The following is a 26,832-nucleotide window of genomic DNA, read 5'->3' as shown; positions in this document are numbered from 1 at the left end:
CCTGCTGCACCTGCAAACCAACGTTTTGCAATCCACATGTCTGACTAACTTGAGTGAATTTTTTGAGGAAGTAACAAGGAGGAATAATAAGGGTGTGGTGAACGTCTTGCTACTGCAATTCACCACTGTATTGTACTGTATTATGTTGATGCCCCTGTGGGCTCCGCCTGTGGCTCCGCCCCCTCGAGGGTGGTATATAAACCTGCAGCCGGTAGGCAGCACTCAGTACAGAGTAGTGGCAGGCACAGATCTAGCTTATTAAAACCACAGTTCACTTCTACTAATCGTCTCGTATGAATTGATGGTCGCATCAGAGGGTAGTGCAGTTAATGTGGTCTACATGGGTTTTAGCAAGGCTTTTGACAAGGTCCCACATGGCAGACTAAATAAATTAAGCCCATGGGATCCAGGGGAATGAAACAAGTTGGGTACAATATTGACTCAGTGGCAGGAAACAAAGGATAATCGTTGATGAGTATTTTTGTGACTGGAATGCCTTTTCCAGTGCTCAGTATTAGATTCCAAGCCTTTTATGGTATATATTAACACATGGGAGATAAATGCAGGGGGCATGATCAAAAGGTTGGCAGATGACACAAAAATTGGTTGAATGTTGAAGAGGGTAGATGTAGACTGCATGAAGATATCAATGGACTGATCAGGTGGGCAGAAAAGTGGCAACATGGAATTCAACTCAGGGAAGTGTGAGGTGGTGCACTTGGAGAGTTCAAACAAGGCAAAGGAATACACAATTAATGGGAGAATACTGAAAGGTGTACTCAAAGTTATAGAGGAAGTGAAGGACTTTGGATGTCCACAGATCACTGAAGGTAGCAGGACAGGTCAAAAGGTAGTTAAGATGGCATATGGATTTTTTTCCTTTATTAGCCGAGGTATAGAATATAAGAGCAGGGAGGTTATGTTGGAACTGTATAGATCATTAGTTAGGCCACAACTTGAGTACTGTGTGCAGTTCTGGTGACCTCATTACAGAAAGGATGTAATTATATTAGCGAGGATGCAGAGGAGATTTACAAGGATGCTGCCAGGACTGTAAAACTGCAGCCATGAGGAAAGATTGGATAGGCTGGGGCTGTTCTCCATGGAATAGAGGCAGCTGAGGGTAGATTTGATTGAGATGTACAAAATTGCGAGGGGCCTGGATAGTGTGGATGGGAAGGGCCTATTTACTTTAGCAGAGAGGTCAGTGACCAAGGAGCATAGATCTACAGTGATCGGTAGAAGGATCGAAGGGGAGATGAGGAAAAGCTTTTTCACCCAGAGGGTTGTGGGGATCTGGAACTCACTATCTATAATATAAAAATAATCTTTATTGTCCCAAGTAGGCCTACATTAACACTGCAATGAAGTTACTGTGAAAATTCCCTAGTTGCCACACTCTGGTGCCTGTTCGGGTACACAGAGGGAGAATTCAGAATGTCCAAATCACCTAACAGCACGTCTTTCGGGACTTTTGGGAGGAAACCGGAGCACCCAGAGGGAACCCACGCAGAAACTGGGAGAACGTGCAGACTCCACACAGACAGTGATCCAAGCCGGGAATCGAATCTGGGGCTACGCAGGAGAAATTGTCCAATGGTGGATCCTATTGCAGGCCTCCTCTGCTCATCCTCTCCTGCACTCCCATGGGCCCCTCAATCTGCTCTCGCTCGCATATTCCCTCCAAGCAGCACACTCTCTTGTGAATTTCCTCTGTGCTCTCTCACCCGTGCTCCCCCATTGTTTACCCTTCATTCACAGTGTGCGATTTCTTCATAAAATTATCATGCCAGAGGGTGCTGGAGTCTCAAACTGTTCCAAAAACGCGGGTAAGTTTGAAATTTCATCATTTTTCTGACCTCTGTCGCGCACCATTCAAATTCAACAAAATCAATCCCATTACTTCCCTTGTCTGGGCTATGGAACAAGAACCTGCCATTCTGGCTACTTTGTTCAGTCCAAGATTTCAGCTACACCTGGGGCTGCTTTTTTGAAGGATTCCTGTTATAAGACCTTGGGCTAGTACGTGGCCAATTCCAGCCCCACAGGCTTGGGAGTCTCAACAGAAGAGAATTAACCAATAATTCTTACAAAGTTTCTGAGATCTTGGGCCCTCGACTGCTGCAGTGACTTACAGACAACAGGTATGTAAGTAAAACACAATAACTGCTTATTTATAACAAGAAATGAGTTAAAACATGCAATACAAAAACCTAGAATAACGTCCAGCTACTCTCCTCCCCGCCCTTGACCGTCCCACCCTCTATCCAAACACACATAAGACAGTCGCACATAAGAGGAAGTGTGGGGGGTAAAATGATAAGGATTAAAATATGGAAGAAAGAGGGATGGGTCTTTGTTACTGTAGTACCCTCAATAACGACACGAGAGTGTGGAATGGTAAATGAAGGCTTTAATAAGCAGAGAACGAGCCAGCTACAGAGACGTGTGCTTACTGAGTGCCGCCTACAGGGCGTCACCTTATATACGGCTCCCTGGTGGGCGGAACCGGACGAATTTCTGCCCTGCCAGCTGGCGGAAAAGGCCTTTGGTGCCCCGCCAGCTGGCAGGGCGGAAATTCGTCCGCCGCCGGCCTAGCCCCTCAATGTTGGGGCTCGGCCCCCAAAGATGCGGAGCATTCCGCACCTTTGGGGCGGCGCGATGCCCGTCTGATTTGCGCCGTTTTGGGCGCCAGTCGGCGGACATCGCGCCGTTTCCGGAGAATTTCGCCCCAGAATTGTGGCTCTGCAAGCCTCGTAATCAAATAGTGAGCTCTAATCTCCAAAATAGAGCCTGTCTGAGTTTGGCAGAACATTCCAGAACACCAGAATCAATCAGCACAGGCTGTTAGTTTTGACCCGGAAATTTCAAGTAGCTGATTTAAAGTAGCCAGCCAAGTCCATCAAGTTGAGTCATCATCGGGCCAGATCAAACAGCACATTTTACCAGGGGGTTTCCTGAGGCCAAACCAAACAGCACATTGTAAAGGGGAGGGGGGCGGGGGTTCTTGTTTTTAAAGTTTAAAGTTTATTCTCCTCCCTTTTCACATTTTCTCCCAATAATATTGGCAGTATTGGGCAAGTTAATGGGGCTAAAGGTAGACAAGTCTCCTGGCCCTGATGGGATGCATCCCAGAGTGTTAAAAGAGGTGGCTAGGGAAATTGTAAACGCACTAGTGATAATTTATCAAAATTCACTAGACTCTGGGGTGGTCCCAGAGGATTGGAAAGTAGCAAACGTGACACCACTGTTTAAAAAAGGAGGTCGGCAGAAAGCGGGTAATTATAGGCCGGTAAGCTTAACTTCGGTTGTAGGGAAAATGCTGGAATCTATCATTAAGGAGGAAATAGCGGGGCACCTGGAGGGAAATTGTCCCATTGGGCAGACGCAGCATGGGTTCACAAAGGGTAGGTCGTGTCTTACTAATTTGGTAGAATTCTTTGAGGACGTTACCATTGCAGTAGATAACGGGGAGCCAATGGATTTGGTATATCTGGATTTCCAGAAAGCTTTTGACAAGGTGCCACACAAAAGGTTGCTGCATAAACTAAAGATGCATGGCATTGAGGGTAAAGTGGTAGCATGGGTAGAGGATTGGTTAACTAACAGAAAGCAGAGAGTGGGGATAAATGGGTGTTTCTCTGGTTGGTAACCTATAACTAGTGGGGTCCCTCAAGGATCAGTGTTGGGCCCGCAGTTGTTCACAATTTACATAGACGATTTGCCCAATTCATTTTTTCCAATTAAGGGGCAATTTAGCGTGGCCAATCCACCTACCCTGCACATCTTTGGGTTGTGGGGGCGAAACCCACGTAAACACGGGGAGAATGTGCAAACTCCACATGGACAGTGACCCAGAGACTATTAATTAATTCCCTATTAATTTGGCCAAAACCCGATATAAAATGGCTAACCGAAAAGGCTGATGGGAAAAGCAGCCAACAGGACACAAACGGACAGCTGCAGACAGAATAGCGTATTCGGCTCTGGGGACGTAGGCCCATATCGATACCTGCGACTATTAGCAGCACATCAACACAGACATCTGCAGTTTAATAGGCTATCCCCGGGACCAATTGCAACATATTAGCAATTGAATGCCGGGCCAGACCTCTCGGCGCCTGCAGTGGCCGAAACAAAGACAGGTGAATGACCACTCCCCGATCGAGGAATCGCCCCATTATTGGAGCATATCGAACCCAGTGATTGGGAGCAAGTCCAATCACTTGGGACTCAGGGTCAAGAGCCGCCCCAAGAGGTGGGAAGCCCCTGGGCCCTATAAATTGAGGGGCCAAGTTCAGATCGCTCTCTCTCTCCTTTCTTCTCCTGCTCGCAACCTTCGCAAGAACATCGCCCAGAAACTGTAAGTTTGACTCCAGCGATCGCTACCCGATAGAGATTCCTAGCCATCGACCCATATCAGCCTTTTGAATCCTGCAGGCCAGACCCAATTCGATAAACCATTCGTTTCCCTGACTTGGTGGGCCATCCCCAAAAGTTAAGTATTGGCCAGTAGTGGTAGATAGTGATATAGAAAGTAGGGTTATTGTGTAAGTATTTATTGCTGTACATAATAAATGACCGTTGATTTCAATCTTACTAAGCGGTGTGCTGACTTATTAATCATAACTCGAGCTTGAACCACCTGGCGGTATCCGAAAGATACCTGGCGACTCGTGAACAAAGGTGACATAATCAGAGCTAATAAAACTAAGGCTAATAAGAGCAACATAATTGGCGACTCTGGTGGGACCCGACATAGAAGTGGAAAACCACTCCGGGAGAACCCCAGAAATTTGAATAGAATCCAATTGGAAACAAAAACAAAAAGAAAACCACAAGTGTTCAAGAGGTTCTGGTTAATAATTCACAATTTGGAAGTGTGTGTATGCATGCGTAACTAACAGGGTTATAAGGTAAAACTGATAGATTTTGTTGCGTCAAAACTGTCGGAAGTCGGTATTTTCGGAAATTAGCGCAAGCCGTACCCGCATCTACGACACCACCGTAGCCCCCTGTTCCAAATTTGAACGTAGCAAGCAGATAAGAGAGATGGCCATGCAGGCAATGCAACGCCTCATGAACCCCGAAGAATTTGCGGTCGCACCGATCAGCAACATTAAAGTGGGACAGTGTCCCATTTGGGAAGTGGAAATTTGGAAATTTCTACAGGGCAAAGGATGGCCGGTGTGGAGCGGTTTCTGTAATAATGACGATTCAAGTCCCGGGAGTATAGGGCATACTTGGTGGGAGAAAATGAGTGAAATTCATAAGAAAAGCTTAGCAAAAGCGCGCAAGCTGATGGCAATCGTGTCCTGTATGGCACAATTGCGAGGCACAGAGGAGGTCGTCAGTACGCTCCGGAAAGAAATAGAAGGCATACATCGTATGAGTAAAATCGATGTATGCGAGATGGAAAAAGAGAACCTGGAATTGAAAAGGCAGTTAGAAGCCAAGGACGAAGAGGTGGCTGACGCCAAATGGGGTCACCAGTCTTGTCTGGCACATTTAAGCAGTTTTCAATCCTAGTATGAGAAGGCTTATCAGGACACGCAGCGTGCAGTCCTGGTAAAGAAAGAGACAGAGAAGCTGGTGGAGACTCTACAGAAGCAATGTAGTGATCTCAAGGCAGCCTTGAGAGCGCTCCACGCTGCAACCACGGAACAAAGGCAGAGTACCTTAGATCACGCGAAGTGCCGAAAGCAAATTGCAGACCTGCAATCAATGCTTTCTGTCCAAAAGGGATTCCAAGTAACCTTTGGGGAAAGTTTAGAACCGGAGGACGGCCTTGATTGGGAAGAATTGCAGGAGACAGCGCAGAGATATGTTCAGGGAACATGTGCGCAGGGAAAGCCCCAAAGGAGGAAAGCACCCCCACCCCCCACACAGCAGGTAATTCAGGCTCCCATGAACCCTGTAACAACCCACCGCACAGCCACAGCAGACGAGGCGGAAGTCTTATATTCCACCCCCCTCACAGTGACCCAATTACAGGACGCGTGTGCTAAAATCACACCGTTCCTCCCCGCTTCAGACCCACACCATTTCTTTGCCACCGTCAAACACCAGGCGACCTTGTACGGCCTGGATGAGAAAGAGCAGGTAAAGCTCACGGTCCTCAGCTTAGACCCATCGGTCGCAGCAGCCCTTCCCGACCCACAGAACATAGGAGGAGGCACCCTTGCAGAAATGCATACCGTGATTCTGGATGCGATCGGGTATAACCGGGGCGACCCCGTAGATGGCCTAAATAAGTGCAGACAGAAAAAGTCGGAACACCCCACAGCGTTCGCAGGACGCTTGTGGATTCATTTTGAAGCCGTTTTCGGCAACGTAGACCGTGCCCATTTGTCCGCAGACAATATGGCCAAATGGACCTGCACCCTTATCTCCCATGGCACGGAAGCAGGACAGAATGCCTGTAGCAATTATGACCCCTCGGAGGAGGCTCATAATGAGAAGTGGGTGGTCAAAAGATTGTCCCGCGTTTGGGAACAGTCGGCTCACAATAAACCCGCCGCTAGAACCCCTGAGGAAAAGCAAGCCGCCGCAGACGTGCAGGCAGTAAGAACCACTCTTCACAACCCCGCCTGGGTAAACGAGGGAAAGAGCAGCCCCCCAGCAAAACCGCAAGAATGCTACAATTGCGGACAGTTGGGACATTTTGCCAAAGAATGCAAGGCCCCTAAAAAGCCACAGAGAGCCCAACAGACAGGCACTCTCAATAAGAAAAAAGCAGAGCCCATACATAGCGTTAGCGCCCAGTCCAATCAGACAGACTTGACCGGAACGGACTGACGGTGTACAGGCTCCCCCAGTTGGGACTGCGATACCCTTTGGGATAGGTCAGGACGACCCGTAGTCGCAGCAAAGGTTAGGGGACAGCCGATCGAGCTTCTCTGGGACACAGGAGGGTCCCGCACCACCTTAAATTCCTCCACCCTTGGTAAGGACACGTGACCCACTACAGCCACTAACACCCTCAGCGGCTTCACAGGCCACTCACAGCAGGGACACATCACAACCCCTGTACCTATCCAAATTGGAACCATTAACACAAAACACCCTGTAGTTTTAGTCGACCTGCCCCCAACAGCAGAGCACATTTTGGGAATTGACTTCATGAATTCTCACCACCTCTCTTTCGATCCAGTCAACCAGTGTGTCTGGAAGATGGCGAAATCCGCTAGAGCCCCCGCAACGCTCAATATAGGGGACTATATGAACAAAATTAGCGCAGTAGGCGAGTTTTGGTTCAACCCCACCACACTCAGCACGGACCGACAGGTTAGGGCAGTCCTGCAAAAAAACAGGGCAGCATTCGCAACCCACAAACACGACTGTGGATGGATGACTAGTTCCGTACAAATAACAGGACCGGACCTAGACCCCAAAAGCAGTACGGATTCCCCCTAGAAGCAGAGGGAGACATCCTAAAGGTTATAGAAAGTTTATTAGAGCAGGGCGTCCTAAGATCGGTAGCCTCAACTAATAATGCCCCGATTTGGCCAGTAAGGAAGCCCGACGGATCATGGCGCTTGACCATAGATTATCGGGAACTCAATAAGGTCACCCCCGTAGCAGCCCCCACCTTTGCAACAAGTCCCGAGACCATGCTCAAACAGGGACTCCATGTCCGGTATTTCACGGTTTTGGACGTCAGTAATGGATTCTGGTCCATTCCATTGGCAAAGGCGTGCCAGTACAAATTTGCCTTCACTTTCCGAGCGCAGCAATACACATGGACATGCCTGCCACAAGGCTTCCACAACTCCCCCTCCATTTTCCACCGACAGCTGGCAAATGGACTAGCGAAATTTTCTCGCCCCGAATGTCTGGTACAGTATGTAGACGATCTACTACTGCAGCCAGACACAAAGGAAGAGCACATTGAGCTTCTGTCCGAACTCCTGGAATTACTACATTCCATTGGCTGTAAAGTCAACCCCAAAAAGGCCCAGATATTGGAAGAAAAGGTGGTATATTTGGGTACTATCATCACACACGGCAAACGCGAGATCGAGCACAAAAGAATTGACTCGATCGCTAAATTGTCCCTTCCCTAAAACGTTTCAGCCCTCCGGTTGTTTTTAGGACTGGTTGGCTACTGCCGAAACCACATTGACGGTTTCGCCAGTAAGGCAGCGTCCCTCTCAGAGCTCTTAAAGAAAGGAGCCCCCTGGGAGTGGCTTCCGCAGCATATGGATGCTGTGGAATCATTAAAACAGGCGCTCATAGCCGCCCCCGCACGACAAGTTCCCGACCCGCTTTCCCCTTACACCATAGAGGTAGCGACCACAGACCGCATCCTTTCAGCCGTGCTCCTGCAGGAACGGCATGACCAGCTAAGACCCGTGGCTTATGCCTCCCGAATTTTAGATGCTGTGGAGCAGGGATTCTCAGCCTGTGAGAGGCACCTGCTCGCAGTTTTCTGGGCAGTCCAGTACTTTTCATACATTACCGGACTGAACCCCATCACCATTTTGACCGAGCACACCCCCACCCAACTTTTACTAGACGGACGACTTAAAGACGGTACCGTCAGCCAAATCCGAGCTGCTAGGTGGACCCTTCTCTTACAAGGGCGGGACATCACAGTCAAACGGACCAAAACACATACATACTTAGCGGACAATCTACAGTACCCCGGAACCCCCCATGAGTGTGAAATCATCACGCCCCACCATAATACAGGCCCCTTTATCGCAAAAACACCCCCCAGAAAACTAGCCACTCCATCTCAAAGCCCCCCTCACCCGGACACGTGTGATCCCATTAGGATCTATGAGGATGGATCTTCCACGGTTCTGAATGGGCAACGCATAACAGGTTGTGGGATTTATGTGGAGGACGCGCAGGGACGCGCCCTCGAGGAAATCGCATTAAAATTACCCGGACACTTAGGCGCGCAGGCAGCAGAGCTTGCGGCCATCGCTTACATTATAGAGCACCCAGATTCCTTCCCCAGCCCAGCAGACATATATTCAGACAGTCTATACGTGTGCAACAGCCTCACTGAATTTCTACCCCTCTGGGAAACAAGAGGATTTGTTTCCACGGATGGGAAACCCCTCCCCTCAGCCCCATTACTCCGCCATATTCTGGAAAAAGCCAAGAACCGGACTTTGGCATTATAAAAGTCCGCAGCCACCATCGTTCCTCCCCCCCTGGAAATGTAAAAGCCGACACACTGGCTAAGGCAGGATCCAGGCATGGGTACTTTTGGAAGCCCCCCGAAAGCGCCCCAGTGAGTGCGCCAGTGAGTGCAGTTCAGGTCACGCAGACTAGGATTGAAGGTCTAGTAGAGGCCCAGAAGCAGGATAGCGCTCTCACTGAGATCGTGAAAGGGAAGTTTCCAGCCCCATACGAGAGGTTCAGATATACGATAACCACACATGACGGTGTGGTGCTAAAGGACACCCTTTATGTAGTTCCGAAGCAGGATAGGAACCAATTAATCTGTTTATTCCATGATGGTCATGGATACCAGGGAATCGATCCCACCGCAGCCCACCTCAAACAGCTTTGTTGGTGGCCAAATCTCAAAGAGGATGTATCCCATTACATTGAGAATTGCCTCATCTGCACACAGAACAACCCAGATAGATATGCCAAAAAGGCTCAACTCAGCCACACCCCACCCGTTAACGGCCCCTGGACTAACCTCCAGATCGATTTTATAGGTCCATTGCCCCCTTGCAGGAATGGCTATAAATATGTTCTGATGGTCATAGACACCTTTACAAAGTGGGTGGAAGCATTTCCAGCCCGCACCAACACCGCGAAAACCACAGCCAAAATCCTAACCCACCACATCTTTACAAGATGGGGACTCCCCCGCAGTATTGAATCGGACCAAGGTTCTCACTTTACGGGACGCGTCATGCAGAATGTCCTCACGATATTTGGCATAACCCAAAAATTTCACATTGCGTACCACCCACAGTCGAGTGGTATAGTGGAGCGCATGAATCGGACCCTAAAAACCACCCTTAGAAAAATGGTCCAGCAGAACAACACCACTTGGGATTCGGTCCTCCCCTTTGCGCTGATGTTTTTGCGTAACACTGTTTCCACCTCCACAGGTTACACCCCACACACCCTCATGACCGGACGCCCCATGAAAGGGGCAGAGTACTTGTTGGGTTTAGACCTGACCAGCCCTGAAGTTACGGCCCTCACCCACGAGAAAGCCGTTGAGCAATTACTTGCAAATGTAAAAACGGCTCAGTTAGCAGCCGCTGTTAAACTGGGCACTAAAAGAAAACAGAGCAAGGCCTGTTTTGATAAGGCAGTGCATGCAACGGAGTATAAAATAGGACAACAAGTGATGTTGTCTGTGTATAACCCCAGCACACTTCTGTCTCCGAAATACTCACGTCCGTACTCCATTACGGATAAAGTAAGCCCATCGGTATATATAATCAAATACCCAAATGGTAAGACTGCGTGGTTTCACATAAACCAGTTAAAGGCTTATGGAGCACAGTCAAACCACACTCACCACGTCATGCTTGACGCAGCAGACCACACCCCGCCCACAGCCAACGTGAGCACACCAACCCCCACCACGTCCAGCCCAGACACGGACTCGCCCCTGACTCCACCCCCAAAATTTACACTCCGCCCCGGAATGCCCACAGACTGCAGCAGCAGAGACAGTGACTGTGACTCTGACGATAGCCACAGCACGCCTCCCTACTATTCTGGACCCACACCCAGCGACTCCGAGTTCGACTCCAGTGATCCCTTCCTGATCACTTTCTTAAACAAACCACACCACCGACCACCGAACCATACGGACGACCCCGACTTTGTCCCCACACAACTTGACGAAACCCATTGGCACCGCGACAACTCCTACAGACTCGTCCGCAATGACGAAAGCAACCCCAACTCATGCCACGCAGCCCTCTCAATATTAATTCACTCCAGAATTTGGCACCCGGGAGAAGGGGACGACCCCGAGTCAGACCCCCAATCCGCCAACCCCTTTGCGACTCTGTTCGCAACAGAGAACTGAGGTGTCCACATGATGATTTAAAGGAAACACTTGGGGAAAAGTGTTGTCCTTCCTGATGGAACCTGCAGGATCTTTTATGTTGTTTGTATATTTGTTTAAGTGTTCTTCGTCCGACAGGAGAATTTTTCTCACCGTCACACACCCATTCACCTGAAACCTTTTAGCTCTTTCCAACACCCGCACCGCGGCCAGACGCTTGTTCAGCGGTACCAACTTGTCCACAGGTACCTGGTCAACAGACCAGATGCTTGTTCAGCGGAACTAGCTTATCTGCAGATACCTGGTCAGCAGACCGGACGCCTGATCAGTGGAACTAGCTTGTCTGCAGACACTCTAGCTGATACCTGTTCGAGTACCAGATGCCCGTTCTGATTTGAGGGTAGAAGCACAGCACTAGCTTTTCAGCTGGTACTGGTTCAAGTGCCAGATGCCCGATCTGATTTGACGGTAGAATCACAGCAGCAACCCCACCATGATGACTACATTTTTGCCCGTTCTTGTCGGTTGCTCAGGCAGTGGAGAAACGGCGTGAGACCCGCCCTGCCTGGGAACCCCCCACTAGTCAAAAACGCTCGGGTAGGGGACATACGGTATTGGTAGCCGTCCTACCCGGGGACTCCATCCAAATCTTACCTGTCGCGGCCCATACGCACCTCATTCGAACTTTTCCTTTCAAAACAGTTTTATTTATTTAGGCGACCCTTGGGTTGCTGCCTCATGCTATTTACATCCAGGAACATTTGGATGATAAACTTAGCACGGGTCCACCATTGGGAAGTGTGCCGTGTCCTTACATTTGTTTTGAAAAAAAAAATGAGGGAGTCACATAGAGTGACCAATTATAAGGGAATAATTGGCCTCAAGAAGGACAGACACACTCACATACCGGATATTATACCAAGGTAGTTACAGATACTATGCTTGTTTTACAGAACTCCAGAAGCTCCAGGACCGGAGGAAAACAGAACACAAAGAAAGAAAAAGAAAGAGGACAGCCATGAGGACTTCTTTCATCGTGATCAAAATTTTTATGATGAACATTTGGTTGCGCGGGAACGCGGACCCCATTACTCCAAACCCCCCTGCCGTTAATGTTTCACTGCCCCGCAGTACCGAGGGCCCAGTCACCAGCCACGCTGCATTATCCTGGTGTGCCAAGTTCATAACTTGGTACTCCCTGTCTTACGTAATTGAAGCACTGTTAGCGTTGGCAATACTCTGCTGTGCAGTGCAGACTATGCGCCTCCGCAAATGGAGAAGGAGAGCGTACCGCGCTCGAACCCCGTATATCGGATCCGATCCCCTATATTCGGGTATGACCAGACCCCAGACCCCTGCGACCTATAAAACCACAATAATAAAACATGCACTTGCGTTTTTCTGTAAATAAAAATGTACAAAACCCCAATAACAGAAAATGTATGATCCTGCGCTTGACTGCCAAGCCAGGAAAGAGTATATTGAATGTTATAATTGTTGTTGTATGTTTAGAGAGATAGCATGATGCAATGCTTGATGAGTGTATATAGGTAAAATTAGAGGTTCCAAGTTTTTATTTTTTAGATACATGCCCCTGCCGGACATAGCACCCTCAAGAATTGTTTAGGTAAATTTTTGTGCATAGCTAGGGTCAGAGTAGTGGCCATGTAGGAGGTGTCCCCCCCGGTCAGGGAACGGAACGGACAAAATTTATGTGATCCTTCACGCTTCGCGTAAGGATCACAAGGAGGGACTGTAGCCACCTAAAATGGCTGATTCCTTATTAATTTGGCCAAAACCCGATATAAAATGGCTACCCGAAAAGGCTGATGGGAAAAGCAGCCAACAGGACACAAACGGACAGCTGCAGACAGAATAGCGTATTCGGCTCTGGGGAAGTAGGCCCAGATCGATACCTGCGACTATTAGCAGCACATCAACACAGACATCTGCAGTTTAATCGGCTATCCCCGGGACCAATTGCAACATATTAGCAATTGAATGCCGGGCCAGACCTCTCGGCGCCTGCAGTGGCCGAAACAAAGACAGGTGAACGACCAACCCCCGATCGAGGAATCACCCCATTATTGGAGCATATCGAACCCAGTGATTGGGAACAAGTCCAATCATTTGGGACTCAGGGTCAAGGGCAGCCCCAAGAAGCGGGAAGCCCCTGGGCCCTATAAATTGAGGGGCCAAGTTCAGATCTCTCTCTCTCTCCCTTCTTCTCCTGCTCGCAACCTTCGCAAGAACATCGACCAGAAACTGTAAGTTTGACTCCAGCGATCGCTACCCGATAGAGACTCCTAGCCATCGACCCGTATCAGCCTTTTGAATCCCGCAGGCCAGACCCAATTCAATAAACCATTTGTTTCCCTGACTTGATGGGCCATCCCCAAAAGTTAAGTATTGGCCAGTAGTGGTAGGTAGTGATATAGAAAGTAGGATTATTGTGTAAGTATTTATTGCTGTACATAATAAATGACCGTTGATTTCAATCTTACTAAGCGGTGTGCTGACTTATTAATCATGACTCGAGCTTGAACCACGTGGCGGTATCCGAAAGATACCTGGCGACTCGTGAGCAAAGGTGACATAATCAGAGCTAATAAAACTAAGGCTAATAAGAGCAACAGGCACTCTAAATTTTTTTAAAAAGTGATCATGGGGATAGGGCACGGTGCACAGGGGAGTGGACATGGGTAGGGTGCTCTTTCAAAGGTGCTGACTCGATGGGTCACATGGCCTCCTTCTGCACTGCAGAGGTTCTATGATACATTGTAGTATAACTATATTACTAAATCTGCCAGAATGTAATAGTTGAAAATGGACAGATGGATAAAGAGAGAGGTCAGGTCAAGAAGAACCAAGAAGTGGTAAAGGAATGAAATCGGCCTTGCCAGTACCAGTTTACTTGATGAAATCAATGGCAAGACAACAACTGACTCAAGCCGTGAGTGTCAGCCCATAAAGCAAAACTTTGACACGAAGCACAAAACAAGATGTTACATAAGTATGACTAAAAATACATTGAAATGGGATTCACTTGGACTGGAACCATTGATCTACCCCCTCAGCCACATTGTGTGTTATGAAGTAAAGTCCTCTTGAATAATAGCCAAAATTAAAACTTTAGCTCTTCTATACAGACACTTGGAGACTAAATATGAACAAGGATAAACTGCCAGAATTTTTCAAACATTCACAAATGCAGATAATGACGAGCAAGAATGTTTTCTGCTGCTGACGGTAATTGACCCTTGAAGCCCCACACTTAGTGAGTTACAAAGACAGAAAACCACAGCGTAGCAAAGGGATTGTCAGGAATTGTCAGGAATCTATGTATGTTTGGAAGAATTTACAGTGCTGTTTTCCTCCTCAAAGCAAGCCCAGAATTCTCACTTTTAAAAAATCGATGACTCAATTTTGTCCAAGGTATTGACGATGGTTGCACTGGGCCCTTGAAGACCCAGATGCAACTCAGTCAGGTGGGAGAATATACCTGACAAGCTGCCTAGCCATGTGAACCACGCCGTATCATGCAGACAGTAAGAGAGTGGGAATGGGTAATCTGTAAAGAATAACTTCCCCTCAGAGTGGAGTTCCAAAGAAATATGTCAAGACCCTGCCATGTGACAGCAATTGAACTTCCATGTGTAACAACAGTTCTTCAGATATCATGGGCGTCATTCTCCGACCCCCCGCCGGGTCGGAGAATGGCCGTTGGCCGCCGTGAATCCCACCCCCGCCGAAGTCTCCGCTCCCGGAGATTGGGCGGGGGCGGGAATCGGGCCGCGCCGGTTGGCGGGACCCCCCGCTGGATTCTCCGGCCCAGATGGGCCGAAGTCCCGCCCAGGAATTGCCTGTCCCGCCGTCGTAAATCAAACCTGGTATTTACCGCCGGGACCAGGCGGCGTGGGCGGGCTCCGGGGTCCTGGGGGGGGGGGGGCGCGGGGCGATCTGACCCCGGGGGATGCCCCCACGGTGGCCTGGCCCGCGATCGGGGCCCACCGATCCGCGGGCGGGCCTGTGCCGTGGGGGCACTCTTTCCCTTCCGTCTCCGCTACGGCCTCCACCATGGCGGAGGCGGAAGAGACTCTCCCCACTGCGCATGCGCGAGAAACTGACAGCGGCCGCTGACGCTCCCGCGCATGCGCCGGGAAACTGACAGCGGCCGCTGACGCTCCCGCGCATGCGCCGCATTTCCGCGCAAGCTGGCGGGGAAACAAACGCCATTTCCGCCAGCTGGCGGGGCGGAAATCCCTCCGGCGTCGGCCTAGCCCCTCAATGTTGGGGCTAGGCCGCCAAAGATGCTGAGCCTTCCGCACCTTTGGGCCGGCGCGATGCCCGTCTGATTGGCGCCGGCTTTGGCGCCAGTCGGCAGACATCCCGCCGTTGGGGGAGAATTTCGCCCCATGTTTTTATCATTCCCACCACATGGCTCAATGTCATCTGTCAACACCATTGACCATGGCACCTCCCATCTCACTTTCCAGAACAATCCGCTGTCGAGTTCCCCAGCAGCCTTTAACTCACCCATATACACCATCACAGCTTCTGAAGGCAGATTGGCCTTCCTGAAAGTGAACCCTCGGAAGGCGACGGGCCCAGACTGGATCCCTGGTCGTGTACTCAGAGCCTGCGCGGACCAGCTGACAGAGGTATTCACGGACATCTTTAACCTGTCCCTACTCCACTCCGAGGTCCCCACCTGCTTCAAGAAGACCACCATCATACCGGTGCCAAAGAAGAACCAGGCAACGTGCCTCAATGACTGCCGTCCGGTGGCCCTGACTTCAGTCATAATGAAGTGCTTCAAGAGGTTGATCATGAAGCGCATCACCTCCATACTCCCAGAACGCCTTGATTCACTGCAATTCGCATACCGTCGCAACCGGTCCACAGCAGACGCCATTTCCCTGGCCCTACACTCATCCCTAGAGCAACTCGACAACAAGGACTCCTACATCAGACTCCTATTTATTGACTACAGCTCCGCCTTCAACACCATAATCCCAGCCAAGCTCATATCAAAGCTCCAAAACCTAGGACTTGGCTCACCACTCTGCAACTGGATCCTCGATTTTCTGACCAACAGACCACAATCAGTAAGAATGAACAACAACACCTCCTCCACAATAGTCCTCAATACCGGCGCCCCGCAAGGCTGCGTACTTAGCCCCCTACTCTACTCCCTGTACACACATGACTGTGTGGCAAAACTTGGTTCCAACTCCATCTACACGTTTGCTGACGATACGACCATAGTGGGCCGGATCTCGAATAACGATGAGTCAGAATACAGGAGGGAGATAGAGAACATAGTGGAGTGGTGATGTGGAGATGCCGGCGTTGGACTGGGGTGAGCACAGATCGAAGTCTTACAACACCAGGTTAAAGTCCAACAGGTTTGTTTCGATGTCACTAGCTTTCGGAGCGTTGCTCCTTCCTCAGGTGAATGAAGAGGTATGTTCCAGAAACATATATATAGACAAATTCAAAGATGCCCAACAATGCTTGGAATGCGACCATTAGCAGGTGATTAAATCTTTACAGATCCAGAGATGGGGTAACCCCAGGTTAAAGAGGTGTGAATTACATCAAGCCAGGACAGTTGGTAGGATTTTGCAGGCCAGATGGTGGGGGATGAATGTAATGTGACATGAATCCCAGGTCCCGGTTGAGGCCGCACTCATGTGTGCGGAACTGGGCTATAAGTTTCTGCTCGGCGATTCTGCGTTGTTGCGCGTCCTGAAGGCCGCCTTGGAGAACGCTTACCCGGAGATCAGAGGCTGAATGCCCTTGACTGCTGAAGTGTTCTCCGACTGGAAGGGAACATTCCTGCTGCTTTCTTGCATCTTTGTAGAAACTTAATGTCAGTGTCTATATGCGCGATCTTCCTGGAGATCCTCTCCACTTTGAGCCGGCAGTTTGCGGTGTCGATGGTAGCCATGATGTGGAGATGCCGGCGGTGGAGTGGTGCAGCGACAACAATCTCTCCCTCAATGCCAGCAAAACTAATGAGCTGGTCATTGACTTCAGGAAGCAAGTACTGTACACACGCCTGTCAGCATCAACGGGGCCGAGGTGGAGATGGTTAGCAGTTTCAAATTCCTAGGGGTGCACATCTCCAAAAATCTGTCCTGGTCCACCCACGTGGACGCTACCACCAAGAAAGCACAACAGTGCCTATACGTCCTCAGGAAACTAAGGAAATTTTGCATGTCCACATTAACCCTCACCAACTTTTACAGATGCACCATAGAAAACATCCTATCGGGCTGCATCACAGCCTGGTATGGCAACTGCTCGGCCCAGGACTGCAAGAAACTTCAGCGAGTCGTGAACACCGCCCAGTCCATCACACAAACCTGCCTCCCATCCATTGACTCCATCTACACCTCCCGCTGCCTGGGGAAAGCGGGCAGCATAATCAAAGACCCCTCCCACCCGGCTTACTCACTCTTCCAACTTCTTCCATCGGGCAGGAGATACAGAAGTCTGAGAACACGCACAAACAGACTCAAAAACAGCTTCTTCCCCACTGTCACCAGACTCCTAAATGACCCTCTTATGGACTGACCTCATTAACACTACATTCTGTATGCTTCATCCGATGCCAGTGCTTATGTAGTTACATTGTATACCTTGTGTTGCCCTATCATATATTTTCTTTTCTTCCCTTTTCTTCCCATGTACCTAATGATCTGTTGAGCCGCTCGCATAAAAATACTTTTCACTGTACCTCGGTACATGTGACAATAAACAAATCCAATCCAATCCAATCAGGAAGTGGAAGGGGCTCAATGCTGATCCTTAGTGTAACCCAAATTTGGCTTCAAAACTCTCACTCTTCCCCCTCCCTACACTGCTTCTCATTCTTGTCTGGAACTCCTTGTACCTGTCATGTAATAATCATGCTTACTTCAAAGACCACACAAATTCTAACACATCTCCAGACTTCCTCCCTAGGACGATCATACACCTTCCTTAGATCGATGAATACAATTTTCATGTTGCATTGACCTTCCTGGTATCACTCGCTTCAAAACAAAAATGGCATCGGTCGGTGCTGGGCAAGGATCCAAACTGACCTCCATATAATTCCATAATGTTTCTCAGCCTCTGGTCTATGACTCTCTCGCCGATCTTGAAGGTATGTGATAGGAGTTTAATTCCTCCCTGGTCTTCGCAATCTTAAATGTCTCCCTTTCTCTTGAATATAGGTCCCAAAATGCTTTGCCTCCATGCCCTTGAGACTTTCTCTCTTATCATAACACAACTGAGTAGTAACTGGACCCCATCCTCACATAGACAGGTCTATAATTCCGCTGGTATATCATCCGGTCCTGCTGCTTCTTTCAGATTGGTGCTATTGTCATGCCTTGATTTGTAATTACCTCTTCTGTCTTTGCTCACTTTGATTTTACCATTGATAATAGATGGCACTGACTGAATTTTGAACAAAACATACTGGTTTGTATGTAAACGACTGGGAAGGTCATGTCTCACTAACTTGATAGAGTTTTTCGAGGAGGTCACAAAGATGGTTGATGCAGGTAGGGCAGTGGATGTTGTCTATATGGACTTCAGGAAGGCCTTTGACAAGGTCCCTCATGGCAGACTGGTACAAAAGGCGAAGTCACATGGGATCAGAGGTGAGCTGGCAAGATGGATACAGAACTGGCTAGGTCATAGAAGACAGAGAGTAGCAATGGAAGGGTGCTTTTCTCATTGGAGGGCTGTGTCTAGTGGTGTTCCACAGGGATCAGTGCTGGGACCATTGCTGTTTGTAGTATATAAATAATTTAGAGGAAAATGTAACTGGTCTGATTAGTAAGTTTGTGGATGACACAAAGGTTGGTGGAATTGCAGATAGCGATGAGGACTGTCAGAGGATACAGCAGGATTTAGATCGTTTGGAGACTTGGGTGGAGAGATGGCAGATGGAGTTTAATCCGGACAAATGTGAGGTAATGCATTTTGGAAGGTCTAATGCAGGTAGGGAATATTCAGTGAATGGTTGAACCCTCAAGAGTATTGACAGTCAGAGAGATCTAGGTGTACAGGTCCATAGGTCACTGAAAGGGGCAACACAGGTGGAGAAGGTAGTCAAGAAGGCATATAGCACGCTTGCCTTCATTGGCCAGGACACTGAGTATAAAAATTGGCAAGTCATGTTGCAGCTGTGTAGAACCTTAGTTAGGCCAAACTTGGACTATAGTGTTCCATTCTGGTCGCCGCACTACCAGAAGGATATGGAGGCTTTAGAGAGGGTGCAGAAGAGATTTACCAGGATGTTGCCTGGTATGGAGGGCATTAGCTATGAGGAGAGATTGAATAAACTTGGTTTGTTCTCACTGGAAAGACGGAGGTTGAGGGGCGACCTGATAGACGTCTACAAATTATGAGGGGCATAGACAGAGTGGATAGTCAGAGACTTTTTCCCAGGGTAGAGGGGTCAATTACTAGGGGGCATAGGTTTAAGGCGCGAGGGGCAAGGTTTAGAGGAGATGTAAGAGGCAAGCTTTTTACACGAAGGTAGTGGGTGCCTGGAACTCGCTGCCGGAGGAAGTGGTGGAAGCAGGGACAATAGTGACGTTTAAGGGGCATCTTGACAAATACATGAATCGGAAAGAGTTTACATCTGACTTCTGAGATTGAGTGGCAACTTCAAAATCAATCCTATTGAGTTTGATTTCAGTTTTATGGAGGCATTTGCTATGGGCTGGGAGGATTACACATGAGATCCAATGATGGGGGCAGAAAGCCAAGCATTCCTTTTCGTGACAGAGGCTGAGACATAAGCTGAGAAATGACTTCTTCATCTGCACTCCTCTTGTGATGGCAAGCCTTTGGAAGTCACAAGGTGCTGCAGTTGACAGCGAGGAGCTGTGATCAGTTGTTTACTTGGCACTGCTGAGCCGAGAGGGAACAAAGGTAAAATACTAAATGGAAAACACCTTCAGCCATTTTTCTTTCCGCGACCAGGTAAAAGCCTCCAGAAGATGGGTTTTTTTTTTCCAAAGTCGGGGAACTAAGGAAAGTTTGCTGTAAAATTCCAAAGTGAAAGTAATTATGCAGCAAAGAACCAGAGATTCGGCTACACGTAACACCTTGAACAAAGAGAGAGCCCATTTCTTTTCCATATAAAAATCAATATGTTACCATTTATTTTCAAGCCCCATAAAGTGAAATGATTTACAACAACAGAAATTGCCTACTGGAGCTAGGTGTGCCATCTCTTGAACAAGCCAGCATGCTAACTGCACAAGGGTGTAATAAAACTTACTTCAGCACAAAGTGATACTGGAATAAAATGATTGAATGCAGCATTCAAAAAAAAAAGGGGAAAAACATAGGCATTTATTTTTATCTCCAATGTAAAGTTGATCACTCTTTCAGATAGAAGAGACACACCTGGATCCAATTTTGTAAACCTGCCACAGCCAGGTTTTTTAGCACAGCCACTTTATTGAAGAAATCACATTGGGTCTATTGCAGTGTATAATGCAAACTATACTCTGCCAGGTTACAAGGCTCGCCAGATATCCCAATGTAGAAATCTAACAAAAGCTGGCCAACCATTTCAAAAGCGCTGACTCTGCACACACACACACACACACACAATCTGACAACAGATAAAGAGCCAACAATTAAAACGCAGTGCTGAATATAGACAGGCAACTGGGCTCATGTGTTTGTATATGGGAAATTCAATTTTAATTGCATAGACTTCCAAGTATTTTATCCATGTTTGAACATAACTTGCATTGTCAGAGTCCTATTTGACTTTGCATTTAGGTTCCGACCGCATATCCTCTCTGTTGCCAAGTCTGCGTACTGCTATCTCTGTGATATTGCTCATCCCCACCCCTGGGGTCCATCCAAGGCTCCAGCAGTCCTTCTGCTGCTGAAACACTCCTGCACACTTTTGTTACCACCAGCTTCAGTTAACCCAGTGCTCTCTCGAGCCAACTCCCACTTTCCACCCAACATAAACCAGATCTCGTCTAACTGTCTGCTGTTTCACTCACCCTTCAGCTCATTGCTCACTGATCTCTATTGGCTCTCCTCACTAATGGACAATGCCTCGAATATAAAATTCCCAGTCTTGTGCTCAAACATTTCCATGGCCTTGACCCATCATATCTTCTCCTGCTCTATGACCCTCTAAGATCTGTGTGTCTCTTCAATTTTGGCCTCTTGTACATCCTTCATTTTCATCACTCCACTAGAAGCAGCTATTCCTTTAGTTGTCTAGGACCTAAGCCTCGGAATTCCCTCCGAAACGTCAGTTTCTCCATCTCTCTCCTCCTTTGATACATTTCTTGAAACTGCCTTCCCTAAGATTTTGATCACCTGTCGGTGTATCTCCAACTGAATCAGTGTCACATATTGTTTAATAATGATCCCTTTGAGCACCCTAAATTGTTTTGCTTCTTTTTTTTGAAAATATATTTATTCAAATTTTTCAACAAATTTTCAACAAACCACCCCCCCAACAAGAAAAAGAAACAAAAATACAACAAGCAGAAATTATACATTGGATTTCCCCCAAATACAATAACCCCCCATATAACAGTAGAAAACAAAAATAGGGAACCCCCCCACATTAACCCAAATGCCACCCCAAAAGAAACCCCCCCTCCGTCCCCCCGCCCCTGGGCCGCTGCTGCTGCTGATTACTGGGTTATGGGGATCGGGTGGAGGTGTTGACCTTTCGTAGGGTGCTCTTTCCAAGAGCCGGTGCAGTCTCGCTGGGCCGAATGGCCTCCTTCTGCACTGTAAATTCTATGTTAATCTATGTTAAACTGTATTAGGCTGAGCCTGGCGCAAGAGGAGGAAGAATTAACCCTACTCAGGGCATCAGCCCACAGGCCCTCATCTATCTCCTCCCCAAGCTCCTCCTCCCACTTGCCCTTTAACTCCTCCACCGAGGCCTCCTCCTCTTCCTGCAGCTCCTGATAAATTGCCGAAACCTTGCCTTCTCCAACCCATACACCCGAAATCACCCTGTCCTGAATCCTACGTGCCGGAAGCAGCGGGAATTTCCTCACCTGCCACCTCACAAACGCCCTCACTTGCATGTACCTGAAAGCGTTTCCTGGGGGTAGCCCAAACTTCTCCTCCAGTGCCCTTAGGCTCACAAACGTCCCATCGATGAACAGGTCCCCCATTCTTCTAATCCCTGCCCGATGCCAGCTCCGAAACCCCCCATCTATCCTTCCCGGGACAAACCGATGATTCTCCCAAATCGGGGACCAAACCGAGGCTCCCACCTCGCCCCTGTGTCGCCTCCACTGCCCCCAGATCTTCAGCGTCGCTGCCACCACCGGACCCGTGGTGTACCTTGTCGGCGAGAGCGGCAGTGGTGCCGTCACCAGCGCCCTCAGGCTCGTGCCCACACAGGACGCCATCTCTAACCTCTTCCACGCCGCCCCCTCTCCCTCCATTACCCACTTATGGATCATCGCCACATTGGCTGCCCAATAATAGCCACACAAATTCGGCAGCGCATGCCCCGCCTGTCCCTGCTACACTCCAGAAACACTCTCTTCACCCTCGGGGTCTTATTCGCCAACACAAAACCCACAAAGCTCCTACTTACCCGTTTGAAAAAGGCCTTGGGGATCATAATGGGATGGCACTGGAACACAAAGAGAAACCTCGGGAGGACCGTCATTTTGATCGACTGCACCCTACCCGCTAGTGAGAGTGGCAGCATAACCCACCTTTTAAAATCCTCCTCCATCTGCTCACCAATCGCGTCAAATTGAGCCTGTACAGGGCCCCCCAACTCCTAGCTACTTGGATTCCCAGGTACCGAAAGCTCCTTTCCGCCCTCTTCAGCTGTAGCTCGTCTATTCCCCTTCCCTGGTCCCCTGAATGCACCACAAAGAGCTCACTCTTCCCTACGTTGAGTTTATGCCCCGAAAAGTCCCCAAACTCCCTAAGGATCCGCATGACGTCCGCCATCCCCTCCACTGGATCCGCAACATACAACAACAGGTCATCGGCATACAACGACACCCGGTATTCCTCTCCCTTCCGAACCAATCCCCTCCATTTCCTGGACTCCCTCAGTGCCATGGCCAGCGGCTCAATTGCCAGTGCAAACAACAAGGGGGATAAGGGGCACCCCTGCCTCGTCCCCCGGTACAGCCGAAATACTCCGGCCTCCACCGGTTCGTAGCCACACTCGCCACAGGGGCTCTATATAGCAGCCTGACCCAACTGATGAACCCCTCCCCGAACCCAGACCTCCGCAACACTTCCCAAAGATACTCCTACTCCACCCGATCAAAGCCTTTCTCCGCGTCCATAGCTGCCACTACCTCCGCTTCCCCCTCCACCGAGGGCATCATAATCACATTGAGGAGCCTCCGCACATTAGTATTTAGCTGCCTACCCTTCACAAATCCCGTCTGGTCCTCATGAATCACGCCCGGGACACAGTCCTCAATCCTCAGCGCCAGCACCTTCGCCAGCAACTTAGCGTCAACATTGAGGAGCGAGATCGGTTTATACGACCCACATTGCAATGGATCCTTGTCCCACTACAAAATCAAAGAAATCAACACCCTGGACATTGTCGGGGGCAAGGTCCCCTCCCTCACCTTATTAAAAGTCCTCACTAGCAACGGGCCCAGCAGGTCCACGTAATTCCTGTAAAATTCAACCCATCCGGCCCCGGGGCCTTCCCCGCCTGCATGCTCCCCAATCCTTTAACCAGCTCCTCCAGCCCAGTCGGTGCCCCCAAACCAGCCACCTCCTCCTCCTCCACCCTCGGGAACCTCAGCTGATCTAGGAATTGTCGCATCCCCTCCTACCCGTTGGGGGCTCAGACCTGTAGAGATCCCCATAGAAGTCCCTAAATACCTTGTTTATTCTCATTGCACTCCGCACCGTATTCCCCCCTCTATCCCTAACTCCACCAATCTCCCTCGCTGCCTCTCTTTTACAAAGCTGATGTGCCAGCATCCGACTCGCCTTCTCCTCATACTCATACACCGCCCCTTGCACTTTCCTCCACTGTGCCTCTGCTTTCCCTGTGGTCAACAGGTCGAATTCCGTCTGGAGGTTCCGTCGCTCCCTAAGTAGCCCATCTTCGGGGGCCTCTGCATACCTCCTGTCCACCCTTAAAATCTCCCCCACCAACTTCTCCCTCTCCCTCCTCTCTCTCTTCTCCCTGTGGGCCCTAATGGAGATTAGCTCTCCCTTGTCCACCGCCTTCAATGCCTCCCAGACTACCCCCACCTGCACCTCCCCGTTGTCGTTGGCCTCCAAGTATCTTTCAATACACCCCCGCACACTCCCTCATCCGCCAACAGTCCCACATCGAGGCGCCACAGCGGGTGCTGGTCCCTCTCCTCCCCCAACTTCAGCTCCACCCAATGCGGGGCATGGTCCGAGATGGCTAGGGCCAAATATTCCGTTCCCTCCACTTTCGGGATTAGCGCCCAACTCAAGATGAAAAAATCTATCCGGGATAGGCTCCATGGATGTGGGAAAAAAGCAAAATTCCCTGGCCAGCGGCCTGGCAAGCCTCGATGGATCCACTCCCCCCATCTGGTCCATAAACCCCCTGAGCACCTTGGCCGCAGCCGGCCTCTTACCCGGCCTGGACCAAGAACGGTCCAGTGCTGGGTCCAGCACCGTGTTGAAGTCTCCCCCCATTATCAAGCTTCCTACCCCCAGATCCATAATCCGACCCAGCATGCGCTTCATAAATCCGGCATCATCCCAATTCGGGGTATATACGTTCACCAGTACCACCCTCACCCCCTGCAACCTACCACTCACCATCACAGATCGACCTCTATTATCCGCTACAATATTCAGTGCCTTGAACGACACCCGCTTCCCCACCAGTATTGTAATCACTCTGTTCTTCGCATCCAGCCCTGAATGAAAGACCTGCCCGACCCATCCCTTTCTCAGCCTAACCTGATCTGCCACCTTCAGATGCGTCTCCTGGAGCATAACCATGTCTGCCTCCAGTCCCTTTAAGTGCGTAAACACCCGGGCCCTCTTGACCGGCCCGTTCAGGCCCCTCACATTCCAAGTTATCAGCTGGATCAGGGGGCTACTCGCCCCCCGCCCCCCTGCCGACTAGCCATCTCACTTTCTAGGCCAGCCACGTGCCCGCGCCTCCCGCACCCTCCAACCCCCAGGCAGTGGACCCCCCATCCCGTCTACCTCTCCTACTTCCAGCTCCCCTTTGGCCAATGCAGCAGCAACCCATTCCCCCCCTCCCTCCCCCCCTCCCTCGCTAGATCCTCATCTAGCCATTTTGCTCCCCCCATGACACTCCCGTAAGTCAGCTGACTCCTGCTGACCCCGGCCTCTCCCACCATTCCATCGACCCCCCAGTGTGAGAATCCCCCCACCCCTTGGCAATCAGTGTGCGCTCCTCTCCAGCACTGCCCCTCCACTGGCACCGCCCCCATCCTTCCCTAACACGGGAAAAAGCCCGCACTTTTAGTCTGACTCGGCCCCGCCCCCTCTGGCGCAGCCCATTTTTTGCGGCCTTACCCCAACTCCCCATCCCCGGGCATCCACCCCCCCTCTTCCTCCGTGGGGCCCTGCCCCTCCAACACCGACGCCCACACTCTCCCACAGCCCCCACATCAAATCCATTCACCCATCCCCACCCAGCACCAAAACAAAAAGAACATTCCCTAAACACAGTAAACACCCCCCACACGACAAACCCTCAGTTTGAGTCCAATTTTTCAGACTGGATAAAGTTCCATGCCTCATCAGGCGTCTCAAAATAGTGGTGCCGATCTTGGAATGTGACCCACAATCGCGCTGGCTGCAGCATCCCGAACTTCACCCCCTTCCGATGGAGAACCACCTTAGCCCGGTTAAAACCAGCTCTCTTCTTAGCCACCTCCGTACTCCAGTCCTGGTAGATTCGGATCTCTGTGTTCTCCCACCTGCTGCTCCGTTCTTTTTTGGCCCATCTCAGGACGCACTCTCTTCCATAAAGCGGTCGAACCTCACCACTGCAGCCCTTGGCGGCTCGTTGGCCTTGGGTCTCCTTGCCAGGACCCGATGAGCCCCATCCAGCTCCAGGGGCCACGGGAAAGCTCCCGCGCCCATCAGCGAATTGAGCATCGTGCTCATATATGCCCCGGCATTGGGCCCCTCCACTCCTTCAGGGAGACCCAGAATCCGAAGATTCTTCCTCCTCGACCTATTCTCCAGGTCCTCAAATTTTTCCTGCACCTCTTGTGCAGCGCCTCGTGCGCCTCCACCTTCACCGCCAGGCCCAAGATCTCGTCCTCGTTCTCCGAGGCTTTTTGCCGCACCTCCTGGTTCACCGCCCCTTGGCCTTCTGGGTCTCCACAAGCTTCTCAATCGCCGCCTTCATTGGCGCCAGCATTTCTGTCTTCAGCTCCTCAAAGCAGCGTTTAAGGAACTCCTGCTGCTCCTGTGACCACTGCGCCCACGCTGCTTGGTCTCCACCCGCCGCCATCTTGCTTCTCCTCCCTCGCACTTTCCGCTGCACCAGAATCACTTTCTTAACCGCTCCACTCCTGGTCCAATCCATACAGTGCCGGGGTAACCTTGGTGTCACCTTCCCACACTGGGAGCCGTCGAACAATTGCCATTGGGGCCCCTCTAGAGAGCCCAAAAGTCCGTTCCTGGCAGGAGCTACCGAACGTGCGACCTACCTCGGCATAGCCGCAACTGGAAGTGTGGTAGTATGTATTGGGGGTCATGTGGGACTGGAAGCCCTAATGTCATTGGCTGACAGATCCCTGGTCCTGGTTGGCCGTTGACCTCATACTCCGCCCTGAAGGCGAAGTATAAGAAGC

At 50.0% G+C, this 26,832-nt stretch overlaps 1 protein-coding gene across 1 annotated transcript in view; it reads left to right on the top strand.

The window, feature by feature from the left end:
• Positions 1-682: 682 nt before the first annotated feature.
• The window catches only part of LOC140427384 (spondin-2-like), a 97,031-nt gene continuing 70,881 nt past the window's right edge, over positions 683-26,832 (top strand). Inside the window, exon 1 of the mRNA XM_072512927.1 lies at positions 683-830. Coding sequence (XP_072369028.1) covers positions 683-830 — 148 coding nt within the window. The remainder of the gene's footprint in view (positions 831-26,832) is intronic.

This window comes from Scyliorhinus torazame, chromosome 7, assembly GCF_047496885.1.
Source record: "Scyliorhinus torazame isolate Kashiwa2021f chromosome 7, sScyTor2.1, whole genome shotgun sequence".
NCBI lineage: Eukaryota > Metazoa > Chordata > Chondrichthyes > Carcharhiniformes > Scyliorhinidae > Scyliorhinus > Scyliorhinus torazame.
Note: the sequence above shows the minus strand (reverse complement) of the source record. Positions and strands in the feature narration are given on the sequence as shown.